The 15,274-nt window shown below is 39.3% G+C and overlaps 1 protein-coding gene across 1 annotated transcript in view; it reads right to left on the reverse strand.

Annotated features, from left to right (window-relative positions):
* GABRB1 (gamma-aminobutyric acid type A receptor subunit beta1) overlaps positions 1–15,274 on the reverse strand; it is a gene marked incomplete at its 5' end in the record, with an annotated part of 92,671 nt that overhangs the window by 42,748 nt on the left and 34,649 nt on the right. Inside the window, 1 exon segment of the mRNA XM_071744286.1 lies at positions 3,570–3,733. Within this exon segment, the coding sequence (XP_071600387.1) occupies positions 3,570–3,733 (164 nt within the window).

Consider the following 15,274-nt stretch of genomic DNA (forward strand, 5'->3'; position numbering starts at 1 on the left):
GTAAAATTTCATATCTGAGCCTGCAAAGAAACATTTAGCTCTGGACTGAAAATAGAAAATTTGTGTGGGGAATAGGAGGCACGGGGGAAAGCAAGCATTTGAATCATCCTTGAGATGTGGTTTAAGACCCTGCACAATTTGTTGGGAGCTCAAACCCCGGTGTGAAGCATAATTGCTCTTGTCTGCCTTGTTCAAGTCAAGTTAGGCAGATGATCTGTCTCCAGTAATGAAACTGAATCTCAGAGGTCACTGCCCCTCTATTTGCTGATAGTGTCTTTACACCTTCTACTTCATAGAAGCTAAATGAACACAAATACGTTGCAAATTTTCTCTACTAACGAGACTCAGATTGGAGCTGTGCTCAAGTTTCTAACAGGCAATGCTGACTTTTCTGCAGTATTTTCTCATGGTTTATTTCTTGAGAGGCATATGTGCCACCTGGCATATGAAGAAATTGCTGATTGTATGATATATAGGTAATCTATAGGCTGATAGAAGCATATTGATTACCATGAGGAAAGTGACCAGTAAGAAATGCAGACTTAGTGCAGTAATTGCCATCTGTTGGATGAAACCTATTTCAATGTCTCTTACATTCATTCTTTCTTTTGCTTGTTTGCTATCTTTGATCAGATCTCTGTTGTGGGATGGGGACACTACATGTGTTTTGGTAACTGGTGACTGGCAAACCAAAATCTGCACACCAGATGTGCCTAAACATCTGCTTGTCCTTGAAGAAAACATGGCACATCAACTTCATCCCTGAAAAACACCCCCAGAGCTTGAATGTTGCTTTCTGCATGTGGTTGGTGATGACAAAGCTGTCACTGGAGATGGGCACTCTGGCAATGTTTGACCCTTCTGCACCCTGACTTTCTAGTGCTTTCTCTGGAGTGGGAAGGTGGGGATCCCAGAAATTTGGGAGAGCCCCAGATTATCCTGGTGCCAGCAGGAGTCCAGGGGTGAGGAAGGAGAAGGGCACTGCACAGTACTAGGCTGCAACTGTGTGGAATATAGATTGCCCTTTATAGTGTGTTGTGGTTTGTTTTTTTTTTAATATTTGTGTTCTTTGGTTTGCTGGCTTTTTTTGTGTTGTTTGGCTTTCCTACCTAGAGCAGTGGGATACTGGATGGGATCTGCAGATCTGCTGCTTAAGTATTCAGATGTGAATGGTTATTTAATCACATGATTAAATGCTCATTATGTGAAGATCCATCTTTGCTGTCATGCCTGACACCTCTGGGGGGAGAAGCAGAGATGTTGAGCTCAGGGGAGGTCACATCTTCTCAGTCAGGCTTTGTTTTGTGGATGAAGCAACACGAGAGGACCTGGGGGTGGTTCACCAGATGTGTCACAGGTATGTGGAAGCCCATGCTTGGCATACATTTCTAGGTTTAGCTTATATTGTACAGAACTGCTTGTGAGGGTTTGCTTGGCTTTAATGCACATTCTTGCCACTGTGCAAATCCTGAAATGCAAATAAATCCAGTTCCTGGCCTTCAAAAAATATTTTTTTGAAAAGTTTTCAGGCCAAAAATTCCCCTAATGATGACTGCCCTGCTAAGCTGATATACAGGAGTCAGTTTGATTGAAAGGAACTGTAGGAGGTCTGACAGCAATGGGAAAGATGTATTTCTCAAATGCTCTGTTCAGCAGTCGATAATGACAGCCTAGACCAGGAATTTCCTCTGAGTGTCTTGTTTTATTCACAACTGAAGTAGCAGTTTTTCTGTGCTAGAACAGATCTGACTGTATCGAATTGCATGTGTGGTCCTCGATAGCAACTAATGCACTGCCTGCAAATCTGACAAGTTCAAAAGAAAACTTACGAACCAAAATAATAATTTCTAAATGATTTTTTGTTTCTTGTGAGGCTTGTATTGATGGGTTGTAAGGTTTTCTCTGAGTGCATGGGTAGTGTTTTAAAAATTTATGTTTTTATAAGCTGAGAGGTAATTTTAAACTTTTACTTTCAGTAAGCTCTGTATTCTTCCCCAAATACTATTTTAATTTTGAATTGCTGCAAGGTTTTCTTTTGTGGGGGTTGGGTTTTGGTATCTTTCTTTTTGTTTTGGTTTTTTTGTTTAGATTTTTGTTCATTTTTTTATATTTGTTTGCTTTTGCTTTTTTGTTTTTGTTTGTTTTCATAGAATCATAGAATGGCTTAGGTTGGAAAGGACCTTTAAAATCACCAAGATCCAACCCCCCCCTGCATGGGCAGGCACACCCCCCACTAGACCAGGTTGCACAAGGCCTCATCCAACCTGGCCTTGAACACTTCCAGGGCTGGGGCATCAATGACCTCCCTGGGCAGCCTATTCCAGTGTCTTACTACCTTCCTGGTGAAGAATTTTTTCCTGGTATCTGATTTAAATCTACACTCTTTCATTTTAAAACCATTGCCCCTTGTCCTGTCACTGTCCTCTTTGGTGAGAATTCCCCTCCCCAGCTTTCCTGCAGGGCCCTTCAGGTACTGGAATTCTTCTATATGGTCTCCCCAGAGCCTTCTCCTCTCCAGGCTGAACAACCCCAATTCTGTTTGCCTTCATAGTGGAGGTGCTCCAGCCCTCTGATTATCTTTATGATCCTTCTCTGAACCTTCTCCAACAGGTCTATAAAACAGGGTGGTGTTTTTTTGTTCTTTGTTTGTTTGTTTGTTGTTTCCCCTCGTCTCATCTTGAGTAAAATTTTGAGCTATTTCAGATAGATTTTATGCTTTGACTTTTTTTTTAATTTTTTTAATTTTTGTGATTAACTGAAGTATTCTTTCACATTTGTGTTCTACAGACATCATTTCCACTCTTGAGTGATAACAGCAATCAGAGATTGTTTCAGGCAGGCAATGTTTTTTTCCAAAAAAAGCTACCTTAAGTTTAAAATTATGCAAAGGCTACTCAGGTTCTGCAGCAATCTCAACATAGCTAATAACTCGTTTAATATTAATTTTACATTTGTATACTTCACCATTAGAGTGTGCCCACTCAGATTTTAGAATATATTTTTAACTACAGGGGTGAATCCAAGTTGCACTGTATGAAGTTCTGGTGTGAAGAGGCAGTGATAAAGTGAGGCAGATTGAAGAAAACCTGTACTCAGACATATACATGATCTTTAAATAATTCATGTAAATTTACAAATGTTTTCATTTGCTACCAAATGCTGGCCACATTTCTTTAGATGACTGCTGATTTTACATTTTGCATTGTTCTAAAGAACTTCCGTAAGTTCTAGAGAAATTTCAGAAGGAAGGAAGCTTTTGTTTAAGACGTGTTTGATTATCAGGCACGAACCATTGGAGAGCCCATCACCAGCAGTAATATGGTCAGAAGAGCTGAAATAGAAAGGCATGAAGCTTTGCATGGTTACAGCATTAAAAGTAGTTTTGGTGCTCTGCATAAGATTTTGGGTGTATTGTGGTAGTCTACGTGGAGTGTTTGCATGCCCATAAAGCTGCAGTGGAAAATTAGGAAAAAGGAGAGGAGAGCTACATTGGTACTACCTGCACTTACAAATCACAACTTGCACTTTGCTAGGACAGCCATAGAACTCACTAAAAAACCCCAGTGTACCATAAGCTATAAAGGACTGTCCCATCTGGAGGGAGTAGAAGAATTTGTTTTTTCACTGTCACCTCATGGACAAATGACTGGTAAGGCACTCTGTTGCCCAGAGTTAGGCTCAAAGGTATTGCAGGATAAGCGAATCTTTTATCCCTCCAGGATTTATGGAAGTCCTAGGGAAGAAATAAAAAGGGCTTTTTGCATTTTGCATAATGATTACCTTAACAGAAGTTGACTGTCTCTCAATAACTGAGTTTCTGTAGCATTAGGAAGCTTAGGATCACTAAGATGATGATGTTAACCATTAACCAGGATTGTACATTGGAGCCTGTTCATCTTCGTGTCAAACTTCACACTACTTGCCAATGGGAATGAAAGCCATGGGCTTTCAAAACTTCTTGAGCTGGAGCCAGAAGGAATGCACAATAAATTTGGTCTCTGGTCTACAGATCACACACTTTCTTTCACTTTTCCTCCTTCCTTTTTTCCTCCTCCTTCCTTTTTTCCTCCTCCTTCCTTTTTTCCTCCTCCTTCCTTTTTTCCTCCTCCTTCCTTTTTTCCTCCTCCTTCCTTTTTTCCTCCTCCTTCCTTTTTTCCTCCTCCTTCCTTTTTTCCTCCTCCTTCCTTTTTTTCCTTTTTGATTTGGGAGGGGGGGAGGTCACTTCTGGTGTTTTAGTGTGAGAAGAGCAGGGTTTAGCTGACTTCAGCCAAACAGCTTTGCATACCATTGAGGACATTCTTTAGATATTCCTTCCCTTCATGCTGAAAGATTCTCCCACAACCCAGAGAGGTCAGCAGTCCCTAGATCTCCAGAGAAAGAGTAAATATCACCCCAGAATGTATAATGAACAACTTCCCATCCTGCACCAGCTGGAGCTGGCAGATGCAACAAGGTTAGGTAGCTGGGCACACCTCACCTCAGCCCAAGGAGTGTGGTGCTTTCTGTTCTTTGCAATCAGATACTTCAGAACAGAAAACATGGGACATCTTCTCTTGACTATCTCATTGTAGCTTAGGTGAAATACCACTTATGCAGTCTTTCAGCTTTCACTTAGCCTGAAAATAAATTGTTCTAAAAGGTTTCTGGTCTGATGCACTCTTACACGCCCGTCTTCCTGGGACTTTGATGATTTTAAAGGTAGCAATTTTTTATTTTTTTTTTTTGACAGTGGAAAAGACCCATGTACTTTGTAGCTGATGGGGTTCTTAAAAGATGACAGGAACAGCAGCATGTGGACTATTAATTTTGTCTTCCTCACCTCAGCCCTGGCCCCCTTTTCAAGTGGTAAATCATTGTGGCACACATCTTTTATGGTAAAAGTGCAGCAAAATTATAGATAATATTGAAGAAATGGTCAGGGATAAGATTTTCCTCTGGGTGAAGGAAAGCATGACCTCTGTCATCCTCACAAATCCTAGCTTGGACTCGGTTTTTTAAGAAACAGCATACAAGCTCTGATGTGATTTGCTCTCTTCATCTTCTTAAGACTTTATTGTTACCATTAAATCAGGAGTTGTTACCTTTTGAAAAGACTTTCTGCCTGAAATGTTGCATTCAGCAGAGCTGTAGACTGCAGATTTATCATTCGTATCAGAAGTTCATGAAAATACTGTTCTGGCTTGCCCTGGGCCTGTAGTTTTTTTTTTGTTTGTTTTTTTGGGGTTTTTTTTTGTATAGAGGGAATGCCATGACTTGATGATACCATAGGACAGTTACATCAATTCTGAGCACCACTTTTTGAGGGTTTAATGGATATACCCTTTTCCAGACCTGCAAGATGATGGCTATGACAGAGCCAAGAGGTGGAATGCCAAAGGCACTTTTATTTTTTTTCCTGGCCCAGGTAACTAGGAGGGATTCAAGACAGTTTCTTTTGCTTTTCTGACCAGGCTGTTCAATCCTGGAACTACAAAGTAATACACTGGGGTGTACACTGTGTTCTGCTCAAAAGGTGATTTATAATTTACATAGTAGTATGAGAAGCATGAGCCCCAAGGAGGTGTGTTTTTGAATATACAATCTGAATAGAGATGGGTTAGAATCAAACACTTAGAGAAGTTAAATCCCTGCCCTTTGTTCTTTTTATGCATATACAGAACTAGAGAACACATGGGAATTGATGAGGAAAAAAATAATTGGTATTCTGGTGCATTCTTCATATTTTTTACCAGATTTCTAGCCTGTCCTATAAGCAAATATAGGTAGAAAAGCTTTCATGGATGGCTGATACAAGTTAAATCCTCAGTGCTTCACTTGGCTTTCTCTACATCTTCTGCCTGATTCAGCAGAGCCCATGCAGTCTGCAGCACAGATGAAATAGAAATTCCAATTGTACATAGTTATCTTTTTTCCTTCCTGCTTTCCTTTCTGTTTTCAGTCGGTCTTAAAGCTGCAGTTATAGAACTGTTATGCCATCCTGGAGAAAAGCTAACAACTGGGAGTGGTGCCTGTGTGATGGTTCTCAGGCTCCACCAAGAGAGAAAAATAGACAAAATAGCTACAAGAGATCCTAAAGGATGTGGTCAAGTGAAAAACAAAGAATTTCTGTCTCTTAGCTGTGGCTACTAGCAGAAAATTTATTGCTGCTTTTAGTCTGCTTGAGAAATTTTATTTCATCCAGCTGTGCTACATGCAGAATAGTGCCACTGGTGACACTTTGGTAGAGGGAATGATCCTCTGCTCTGCAGTTGTTCTATACTGTATAAAAATACATGGCAAGCCAACAAATGATAATAGGGAGAAAAAATCCAAGCTTCATCCTGAGGAAAGCACAGTGTATCTTAACTCAGAAATCGTTATCTATTTTTTCCACTCCCCAGAATGTGGGGGTGTTACTCATTCAATATTTGAACGAGGAGAACCAAGAGTTGTATGTCAAGACCGTGAAAGTTCTTGTTGCTGCAAGTTATTGTTGTAAAAAGCATAGTTAGAGGTTATTTTAATGAAGAAAAAATTATGTTTGAGCTATAATAATCCAAATTATATAGTCATACATTTTCTAATTTTTTAATGAAATACTGCTTTAAGTTTCTCTTTAGTGAAGAATGAAATGCCAGCAAACCAGATGGTTAGCCACATCTTTGAGGCTCTTATATTATTTTTTTATATTTTACAGTGCTGTGAGTGAAGTGAGGATTTAATGACTGCTTGCTGTCTACTCTAAAATTTGCTGCAGATTTTGTGGTTTGAAGCTCGAGTGTATGAATAATTCTGAATCTTTCATATCTATAGTGGTAATTGGCTGCAGAATTTTTTAGCTTTGTAAGACACTTTCCCAAGATCTCAAGCATCAGTCTAGATATAAAAGCTAATAAGTCTTTAACTTTTGCATTTAAGAATTTCTAACCATAACTTAAAAAAGCAAGGCCCAACGTGAAATTAAAAAATAAATCCTGTTTTTGCAGATGACTGTTCTTTTGAATTATTTATTTTTTAAAAAAAATTAAGTTTTTTTTAGAAGCACACTGAATATTTTTTCATAAATGTACTTCCTATAATAAAAGAAAAAGCTATAATGCTGTTGAGAATATTTCAGTAGATATAATAGATCTGTCTATGCTTTCCACAAGTGCCTCCCTGTTTTTTCATGGTATAGCCAGCCTTTCTAGTGGGAAATGTCTGAGAACCAATGGTAAAGTTGTTTTGATGTCCATTAGTTTTTTTTTTCCTTCTTTCTTTTTTTTCCCTGATGAATTATGATGATTTTTTAAAAAATTTAAATGCGCAAGTTTTTTATTTCTTCATAGTTCATAATTTCTTATTTCTTCGCATCAAATTGGATATGTGTAAGTGAGCACATATACATGTGTGCTATATGTAAGTCAATCAAACAGTGTTTTAATAAGATGCATCAGGTTGCTAAGACAAATAGTAACGTGCTAGTCCTAGTGAAGAGAGATTCTGTGAAAATGTGAGGAAGAGAAACTATCCTATTTTACTCAAAATGGCACTGTGCTGCAAAACAAGCACATCCATTTAACTCTTCTAATAGGTAACAGTGCATACTGATAGTTGTGGGATGCATGCTGTATACCCAAATGATCTTCAAGTTAAATTATATCCTTGGGAACCATCCAATAACCAAGTATCTGTCAGCATCACAGAAAATGAGATGTGATGCAATTCAAATATACTATCACTTAATAAAGACAAGCATAACTGAAATGGACATTTAAAATTAAATATGGGGTGATGATCTGAATGCTAATATTGAATGCAATAAGGCCATAAATATAGAACAGCAATATTTATATATATCCTGCTGTGACTCTGACCTGTTATTTTCAGGTTATTTTCTGTGTTTATCTATTATGAAAATGCAAAGGTCAGAGTTTTTGAGGCAGTGCTAAGTGCTGAATTTGCAAATTCTATAAAAGCATATTCACTCATTCATATGTTCTAAGCATGCTACTGCATCAGAAGAAGCTCTTAACATTTGTTTAGCAACAGTGGGTTGTGCTATCTTGGAATTTCTACGGAAAATTAAGACCCTCCTGCAAAAGATTTGTTTTTAGGTAAAAGAATACAAATGGAGTTGGGGTTTCTTGCTGTGGGGTTGGCTGTTGTTGGGGTTTTTTAATGTGTTTTGTGTTGTGGTTTTTTTCCCTTCTTTGTTGGATTTGGGATTTTGTGCTTTGTTTTGGGGTTTTTTTGTCTTTTTTAACCAAACTTATGGAAGAAGAAACCATAAGTTATAGTTATTCTCTTCTCTAAAATTGTCAGGCCAGCTTACATCTCTTTATTAAGTCTGCTGTTCAGTGAAGCAAGGAAGCCAGGGATTTAGGGATGTGCACACTACTGCATCAGTTTTATTTGCCTTCCTTTCAGAAGACATATCTCAGTATTCCTTTATGTTTTGTTTTCAGTGAAGACTGATGCAACAGATGTTATCCAGTTCTCTTCTGTCCAGAGTAGTGGGAAGAGGGAGCCCACTGTGAACTCCACTTCTGTCAGGGGACAGGAAGCTCCATTGACTCCAGGGCAATGGAATAAAAGCCTTCTATTTTTCTGAGAGAAGCTCTTTGGTGCTTTTAGCAAGTTCAGAATTTTTCCACAGGAAGCTTCAGTTTTGCAGAAATCACATTTTTTTTTTCTGTCAGTAAATTGTAAACCATTCATAGAGGCAATATTTCTTTAGGAGAAAAAGTTGTGCAAGGTATCATTATTTCATTGCATCCAGTTGGTAGCTCTAGTTGATAGTCAAGTTTTTTTGGTTTTCAGATGTGCTGACAGTTCTCCAGAGAAATGTTTCATAAAACTTGCTGGCATTTATAACTCCAAAATTAAATTAAGTATGTGGCATCACAGTTGTGTCTTACAGAAAGAAGCAGAGATCTGGCAGAAGTCCACAGAGCTGTAGTGATGGTGCTCTTTATTGCTCAAAGCACAGCCAGGAACAAGATTAAACTCATTATAAGAGTAGCATGTTGGAAGTGAAGGCAGTCATCATTATTGTATTGGGATCCAATACTCTTTGCAGTCAAGGCAGAAATCCCCTTCACTGCAATGGAATTAGAATTACATCCAGTGTATTCAATCATTACTAAAAAACCAAACCAGAGGGCAAAATGTTTCTCAGTTACAAAAGCAGACTATGTGTTTTCTTTGCATTTGGTTCACTGTGTTAATAATAATACTTAGAAGTAGTATTTATTACTGCTTCTGGCATCTAAATGTGTTGCTATGATAGCTGTGTTCTATTGGATTGGCATTATTTAAGATAGAGGAGGGTAAAAGCCCAGTTTTATCTTGTGTGCTCTACCTCTATGAGACAAAGAGCACTAAATGTCTAAGGAGGACACACAGAGTGAAGAGCTCAGGATTCCTTGAGGTGTCAGTGCACAGCTGCAGGTGAAGCAGAACTGATTGCTTGCTTAGGAGCAGATGGGAGAGGTTTGATGAATTTTGTCTTGAATGCTATTGTGTAAGTGATAACAGCATCAGAAAGCTTACAAGCACTGGACAGAAAATTGAAAAGAACACAACCACAAGAACATCAGCAAGCTCAAGAATGAATTGCAGTTGCAGGACAAGCTCGCTGAGTGTATAGAGTAAAAAAAAAAACACAGAACCCTTAGTTCTGTGTTGGGCAGGGGGCTAGGTTAAGCAAAGCTTATGAATTAGAAATCAGTAGTAGAGACAGCAAACCATGGCCAGGCTGCTTGGCTCCAGAAGATTCTGAGCAATGCAGGAGGGAAGTTATATATATCTTAAAATGAAATCAGGCTAACTTTGTAGCAAGAGCAATTAATTCTTTTTAATGTCTTATACACAATATATATTCAACAATTTTATTTTCTGTACAGAATAGGTAGGGGTCAGTTCTATTTCTGTTGATCTAGTGATTGAAATATATTTAATTCCTCCTGCCTGGTTCTTGAGTATAAGTTTAGTGTATCAATTTTACTAGTTTTGAGAGAAGCACATGAGGGTCAAAGTGACATGCAGTGTGTCAGTGGCTTTACTTAGAAAAGAAACAGTAATAATTTAGCTGCCAGATTTTTAGACCTGTATTTACCTCAATCAAAATTTTGGCAGGCATTTTTTTCTTTCGTTCTTGTTTTGCTTGGTTGGTTGCTTTTTGCTTTGCAAGTAACTTTAGTCTCAGGTTTTGGGGTTTTGGTTAATTGTGGTGGGTTTTTTTGGTTGTTCTTTTTATTGGTTGGTTGTTTCTGCTTGTTTTGTTGTTGTTTTTTTTTTTTTTTTGGTTTGTTTGTTTGTTTGTTTGTTTTGTTTTAAATTGCTTGGGACTACATTTTTTCCTGTATTGCAAACCGGGGATAGATGAGCATCATGACATTTCTGCTTTATAATGTCTCTAAAAGTGAAGGTATTTTGCACTTGGAATTGGTAACACTGAGGGTATTAGTGACACTGTCATACTATGATAAAACTACTGACATGCTGGCTGGAAGCTCTGGGAGCTTCTCTTCTGATCTCCTATTTGAAGCAGGGCTCATCAGGTTATCAGCACCTCTGTCTCATATCAAGCATCACTTTCTCTAGCAAACCTTGAAGACCCTCATGGCTGGGAATTCTACAACCTCTCTGGGCAGCCTTTTTCAGTGCTGCACTGCCTCTCTGGTGAAAAAGTAGCTCCTGACATCTACCCTGAACCTCTAAAGATGCAATTAGTAGTTGTCCTTCGTTATGTCATCTGCTTCTATTGAGAGTGGTTTGACTGCTGTCTTCCCTTCAGGCAGTTGTAGGCTTCCATAAGCTTTTGCCTTGGCTCTTCTCCTTGCCAGACTAAGCAAAGCAAGCTGCCCTGTGTCTCCTGATGGGTTATGTGCCCTAGGCCCTGGCCATGTTGATAGGTCTCCACTGGACCATTTCCAGTTTCTCAGCATCCCTCTTGAAATGGGTGAGGGAAGAAATAGAGACACCGTTCTAAGTGCAGTCTTATAGAATACAGGAGGGTAATAAATTTCCTCTGTGCTGACTGTGTCTCTGTCAGTGTGTACACAGTTTGCTTTACATATAGAGTGCACTTGGTGGCTTGCGTTCAGCTGCTGCTTAACCAGTCATTTTCCCACCTGCTCCAGGGGCTGATGTCTGCAGTTCTCGCTGAGCTCTGAGTTTCCTGTAAGCACCATCTTCTAGTTTATTAAGCTCATTTGAAATGAAGCTCTGCCACTGATTGTCAGCCTAATGTAGAATCATCCATTTACTTGCTGAAGATGTGCTCTGCACCATTTATGAAGATGTTGAACAGTGTGGGCTGTAGCGTTGACTGCTTTGTTTGTTGCTGGCTGCCACCTTGACCTCAAGCCATTAATCACTACCTTTGGAGCCCTTGCAAGTCCAGATAGCTAATTTTCAATTCAACTGGCAGCCCCTTTGTCCAGCACATCATTCCCCAGCTTCCAAATATGAATGCTGTGGGAGATTTCAAAGGCCTGAGTAAGATAAGGTTATGTTACATCTGTTGTTCTCCCCTCATCCGTGTATATTCATCTGCATTTTAGATGGCAGTCAGACTGGTCTAGCATGATGGGCCTGTGCTGATAGTTTTAATTATCATAGAATATTTTTTTTAAAGACCTTTAAGATAAAGTTGGACTGTTAACCTAGTATGCTGCCAAATTCCCCACTAATCCATGTCCTTAATCACCACATCTACCCGACTTCTAAACACCTCCAGGGATGGCGACTCCACCCTGTCCCTGGGCAGCCTGTTCCAGTGTTTGACAACCCTTTCAGTGAAGATATTTTTTTTAATATCTAATCTAACCCTCCCCTGACAAAAATTACAGCCATTTCTTTTTGTTCTATCACTTGTTATTTGGGAGAAGAGACCAACACCCGCCTCCTTACAGCCTCCTTTCCAGTAGTTGCAGAGAGCAATAAGGTTGCCACTGAGCTGGCTTTTCTCTAGACTAAACAACCTTAGTTTCTTCAGCTGGTCCTTGTGAGTCTTGTGCTCTTGACCACTCACCAGTTCTGGTGTTCTTTGGAGGCTCTCCAACAACATAATGTTTTCCTTGTTGTGTGGGGCCCAAAACAGAACACAGGATTTGAGATGTGGCCTCACCATGTTGGCTGCCAATATTGGCAATTACCCAAACATGCTGAATTCTACTATCCTAAATCCCAGAGTTCTAACTCTGTTGCTCACCTTCCCAGCTATCCCGCCAGGGCCTGAACTCTGTCATCTTGTGGTCACTGTAAACCAAACATGCTGTAAATACTTGCTTTGCATCTGGGATGTTTCTACAAAAGGCAGCTTGGGGAAAAATCTTCCCCTTGTGATTTCTCATGATCTGCATAATTTAAATATTAAGCTGCTTACATGATAATCTAACATCATAGTTGATGAGTTTTCAACACCGCTGCAAATTTTCTGTGATAAACCTGTTTTTGGAATTCACAGGGAAAAAAGTTTGCCTTTGGATGCATAAATCATTGACATTAAATCCTCAGAGCAGAATCCAGGGTATTTTTAGAGTGTTTATAATAAAGGACCTTGTTTATTTATGTGTCACTAACAGCATAACCAATTGGATAAATAATTGAGTTGGCCAATTTAATATGATTAACCTAATTAAGCCCCTGCAAATCCAGTGCCATTGCCAGTTTCATGGGAATACACATTTCAAAACATTTTATAGTATCTGTAGGCATTTTAGGAGAGAAAAAAAAAAACTAGCAAGAACAAATAAAACTCATCAGTCAGCTTGAAGGCATGTGAACAACACTCCAGAGTATTGATTTGGATATGGAAGTGCAGGCTCTCTCTCTTGCAAAATATGTAACTAGGGAGAGGTAGGAACAGTAGTTATTTGGAGAACTGAGAAGCTTAGTACAGAAAGTTGGGATTGGCACCAATATACTGAAATCCTGAGAAAGTGTGTCCTTGCAAATGACATTATAAATAAACCAACCCCCAAAATTAGTTTTCTGTAATGATTAAAGAAATACAACCTCTCTCTGGGACTGAAGTATCAGAAGACTTTCACCTCACTGAAGTCCAAGACAGCCTCTACTTCCATGCCTTCTTCTGTGCCAGCACACATTTGAATAACTATTTAGGAAGCAGAGAGAATCAGTTCAGTTTAGAAATGAGCCCTGAAATTGCTCTTTTGGTGTGATGTTTTTTTACATAGATAAATTCTCTGATCCTGTCCTCGACAGTTACTTAAGCACTAATGCTGGAGAAGGACAGGACAGGTAGGAGCAAAGTAGGAAGGCAAAGCAGGCAAAGCTCTTTTTCAGGGCAGCTCAGATAGTTCTGGAGTGGGTTTATGAACCCCAAAATAACGCAAGGAAATAATAAGGACTTGTGAAAGAGCACACCATTCTCAACCAAACCAAATGCCATTGCATATTTTGTATTTCTTTGTCAGAGGAGGCCAGGATGAACCAGAATGAGTTTGCAGTGTGGTGCCATGAATGTGGTGCTACAGCAGAGAGTGGGTTTATCAGCTGTGTGTTCTTCAGCTTCAGCTTAGAGTGACAAGCAGCTCAACTCTATTGCCAGGGCTGCACCAACACTCATCAAATGACCCAAGGTCTGTAGGTTGGCATCTAGTGGCCAACCTGTTATCTTACATTGGCTAAGTAAGCTTATTAGTGTTTTCCCAGTATTAAAAAACAGCAGGAGCTCAGCAGTCAGTCAGCTGCTTCAGTTATCTTGCCCTTGTTTGCTCTTGTTTATTAACTGGAAAATAAAAAAGAAAAAATATTAGTTACTATATTGTTTGAAAAAGCAAGGAAACCAGCGTGACCCTTCAGCATTTCTGTGCATGCTACTGCTATTGAATGCTGAAGAACTGTGCTGGTTATTGAGTGCTGAGGAATCCCAAATCTGTGAGTTGTTAGTCAAGCAGTATTCTCCTCTGGGGCTTTAATTTCTGGATTCATTGCAGTATCTTAACCATGTCAACTAAAAGTGCTCATGAATTTTTTCCATTTAAAAAACAAGGAAACAGCTGCTTCTTACTGGTAAGTTTTCACTGCCTTGCAAATTACACAATTTCCATCCCGTAGAGAAATGGAAATTCAGTGTGCTTTCAGGAGTGAAACAAGCATTTCAAATTGTGCCTGTGCATTTATTCCTTTTTCTACAAACGTTGCTGCTTTCCTGCTTCTTTTCCTTAACACCTCCACTGAGTAGAAAGACTCATTTTCCAATTACATCCACTTGTCTTCAGCCAGAAAAGTTCTACATGCAGCTGGCCAAACTATGTGAAGCCCAGGGCTGTGCCACTATTGTTTGAAGCTAAAATGTAATGTTTTCCCAACTGCAGCTTTTTGTAGGACTGGCTTATTACCAAGCCAAAGGCCCTGGTGTCAGAGGTGTATGAAGTGTAGTGGCCCAGAAGGCTTGGGTTGCCTGAAGATAACACTGATAAATGAGGTGTTTGTGGACATGAGTGGAAAGGTGGAGCCACATTCCTGGCAGGAGTCCTTATAGAATAACTGTGTTCTTCTCTTCCTGCCACTGACCAAGACAGTCTGTGGCAAGGAGGAGATGATATTAAGAAAGTGAACTGGGTCAGGATACCAGCTGTTTGGCAGTTCTGGTGTATGGCAGAAGTGCCTAAATTATACCATTGCTCATGACATGAGCAAGAATGGAGATGATGGGGAGATTTTTCTTCCTTTTGGTAAAGGCAGTGAGTCTCACTATTCTTCAGTATGATAAAATGGCTCTTCCTGGTGACTTCTTATCAGGGATAAGGCCCTTACAGGTGATCAGGTAAGTGATGCTCCAGCACAAAGTAGGATGTAGCACTGTGCCATGCATCAGCAGAAGTTCTGAAGCAAAATGGCAAATAGCTTCAGTAAATGTTCTTGATTATATGGTGTAGATGTAGTCAAGTACAACTTAAATGGAAAGAATCTTTTCCATACATTGCCTCTTTTTTGCCTTACCCAGTTCCATAAAGCTTGATTAAACAGTTACAGAGTTAGTTGGTTTGCATCAGTGCACACTGCCTTACAGATAAACAATCTGGCTAGTTGCAGGACTTTCCAGGTGGATCTGTTATAACTCTGTGGATGTTTAGTTTTACGTTTATTTATAGTAGGAATGGCTTTTTGTATCTGTTAAGAGTATAGTAATAAATTTACTGAATAACGATTTATCTTCTGCTTGCTTTCAGTTGAAAAGATCTGTGGGTATCTCAGGATAATGTGAACATCTATTCCCTGGAGACTGACTCTTCACAGACAACAACAGTAAAGCTAATGAACAGAGTCAATAGGGATT

The sequence above is a fragment of the Heliangelus exortis genome, chromosome 4, assembly GCF_036169615.1.
Source record: "Heliangelus exortis chromosome 4, bHelExo1.hap1, whole genome shotgun sequence".
Classification (NCBI taxonomy): Eukaryota; Metazoa; Chordata; class Aves; order Apodiformes; family Trochilidae; genus Heliangelus; species Heliangelus exortis.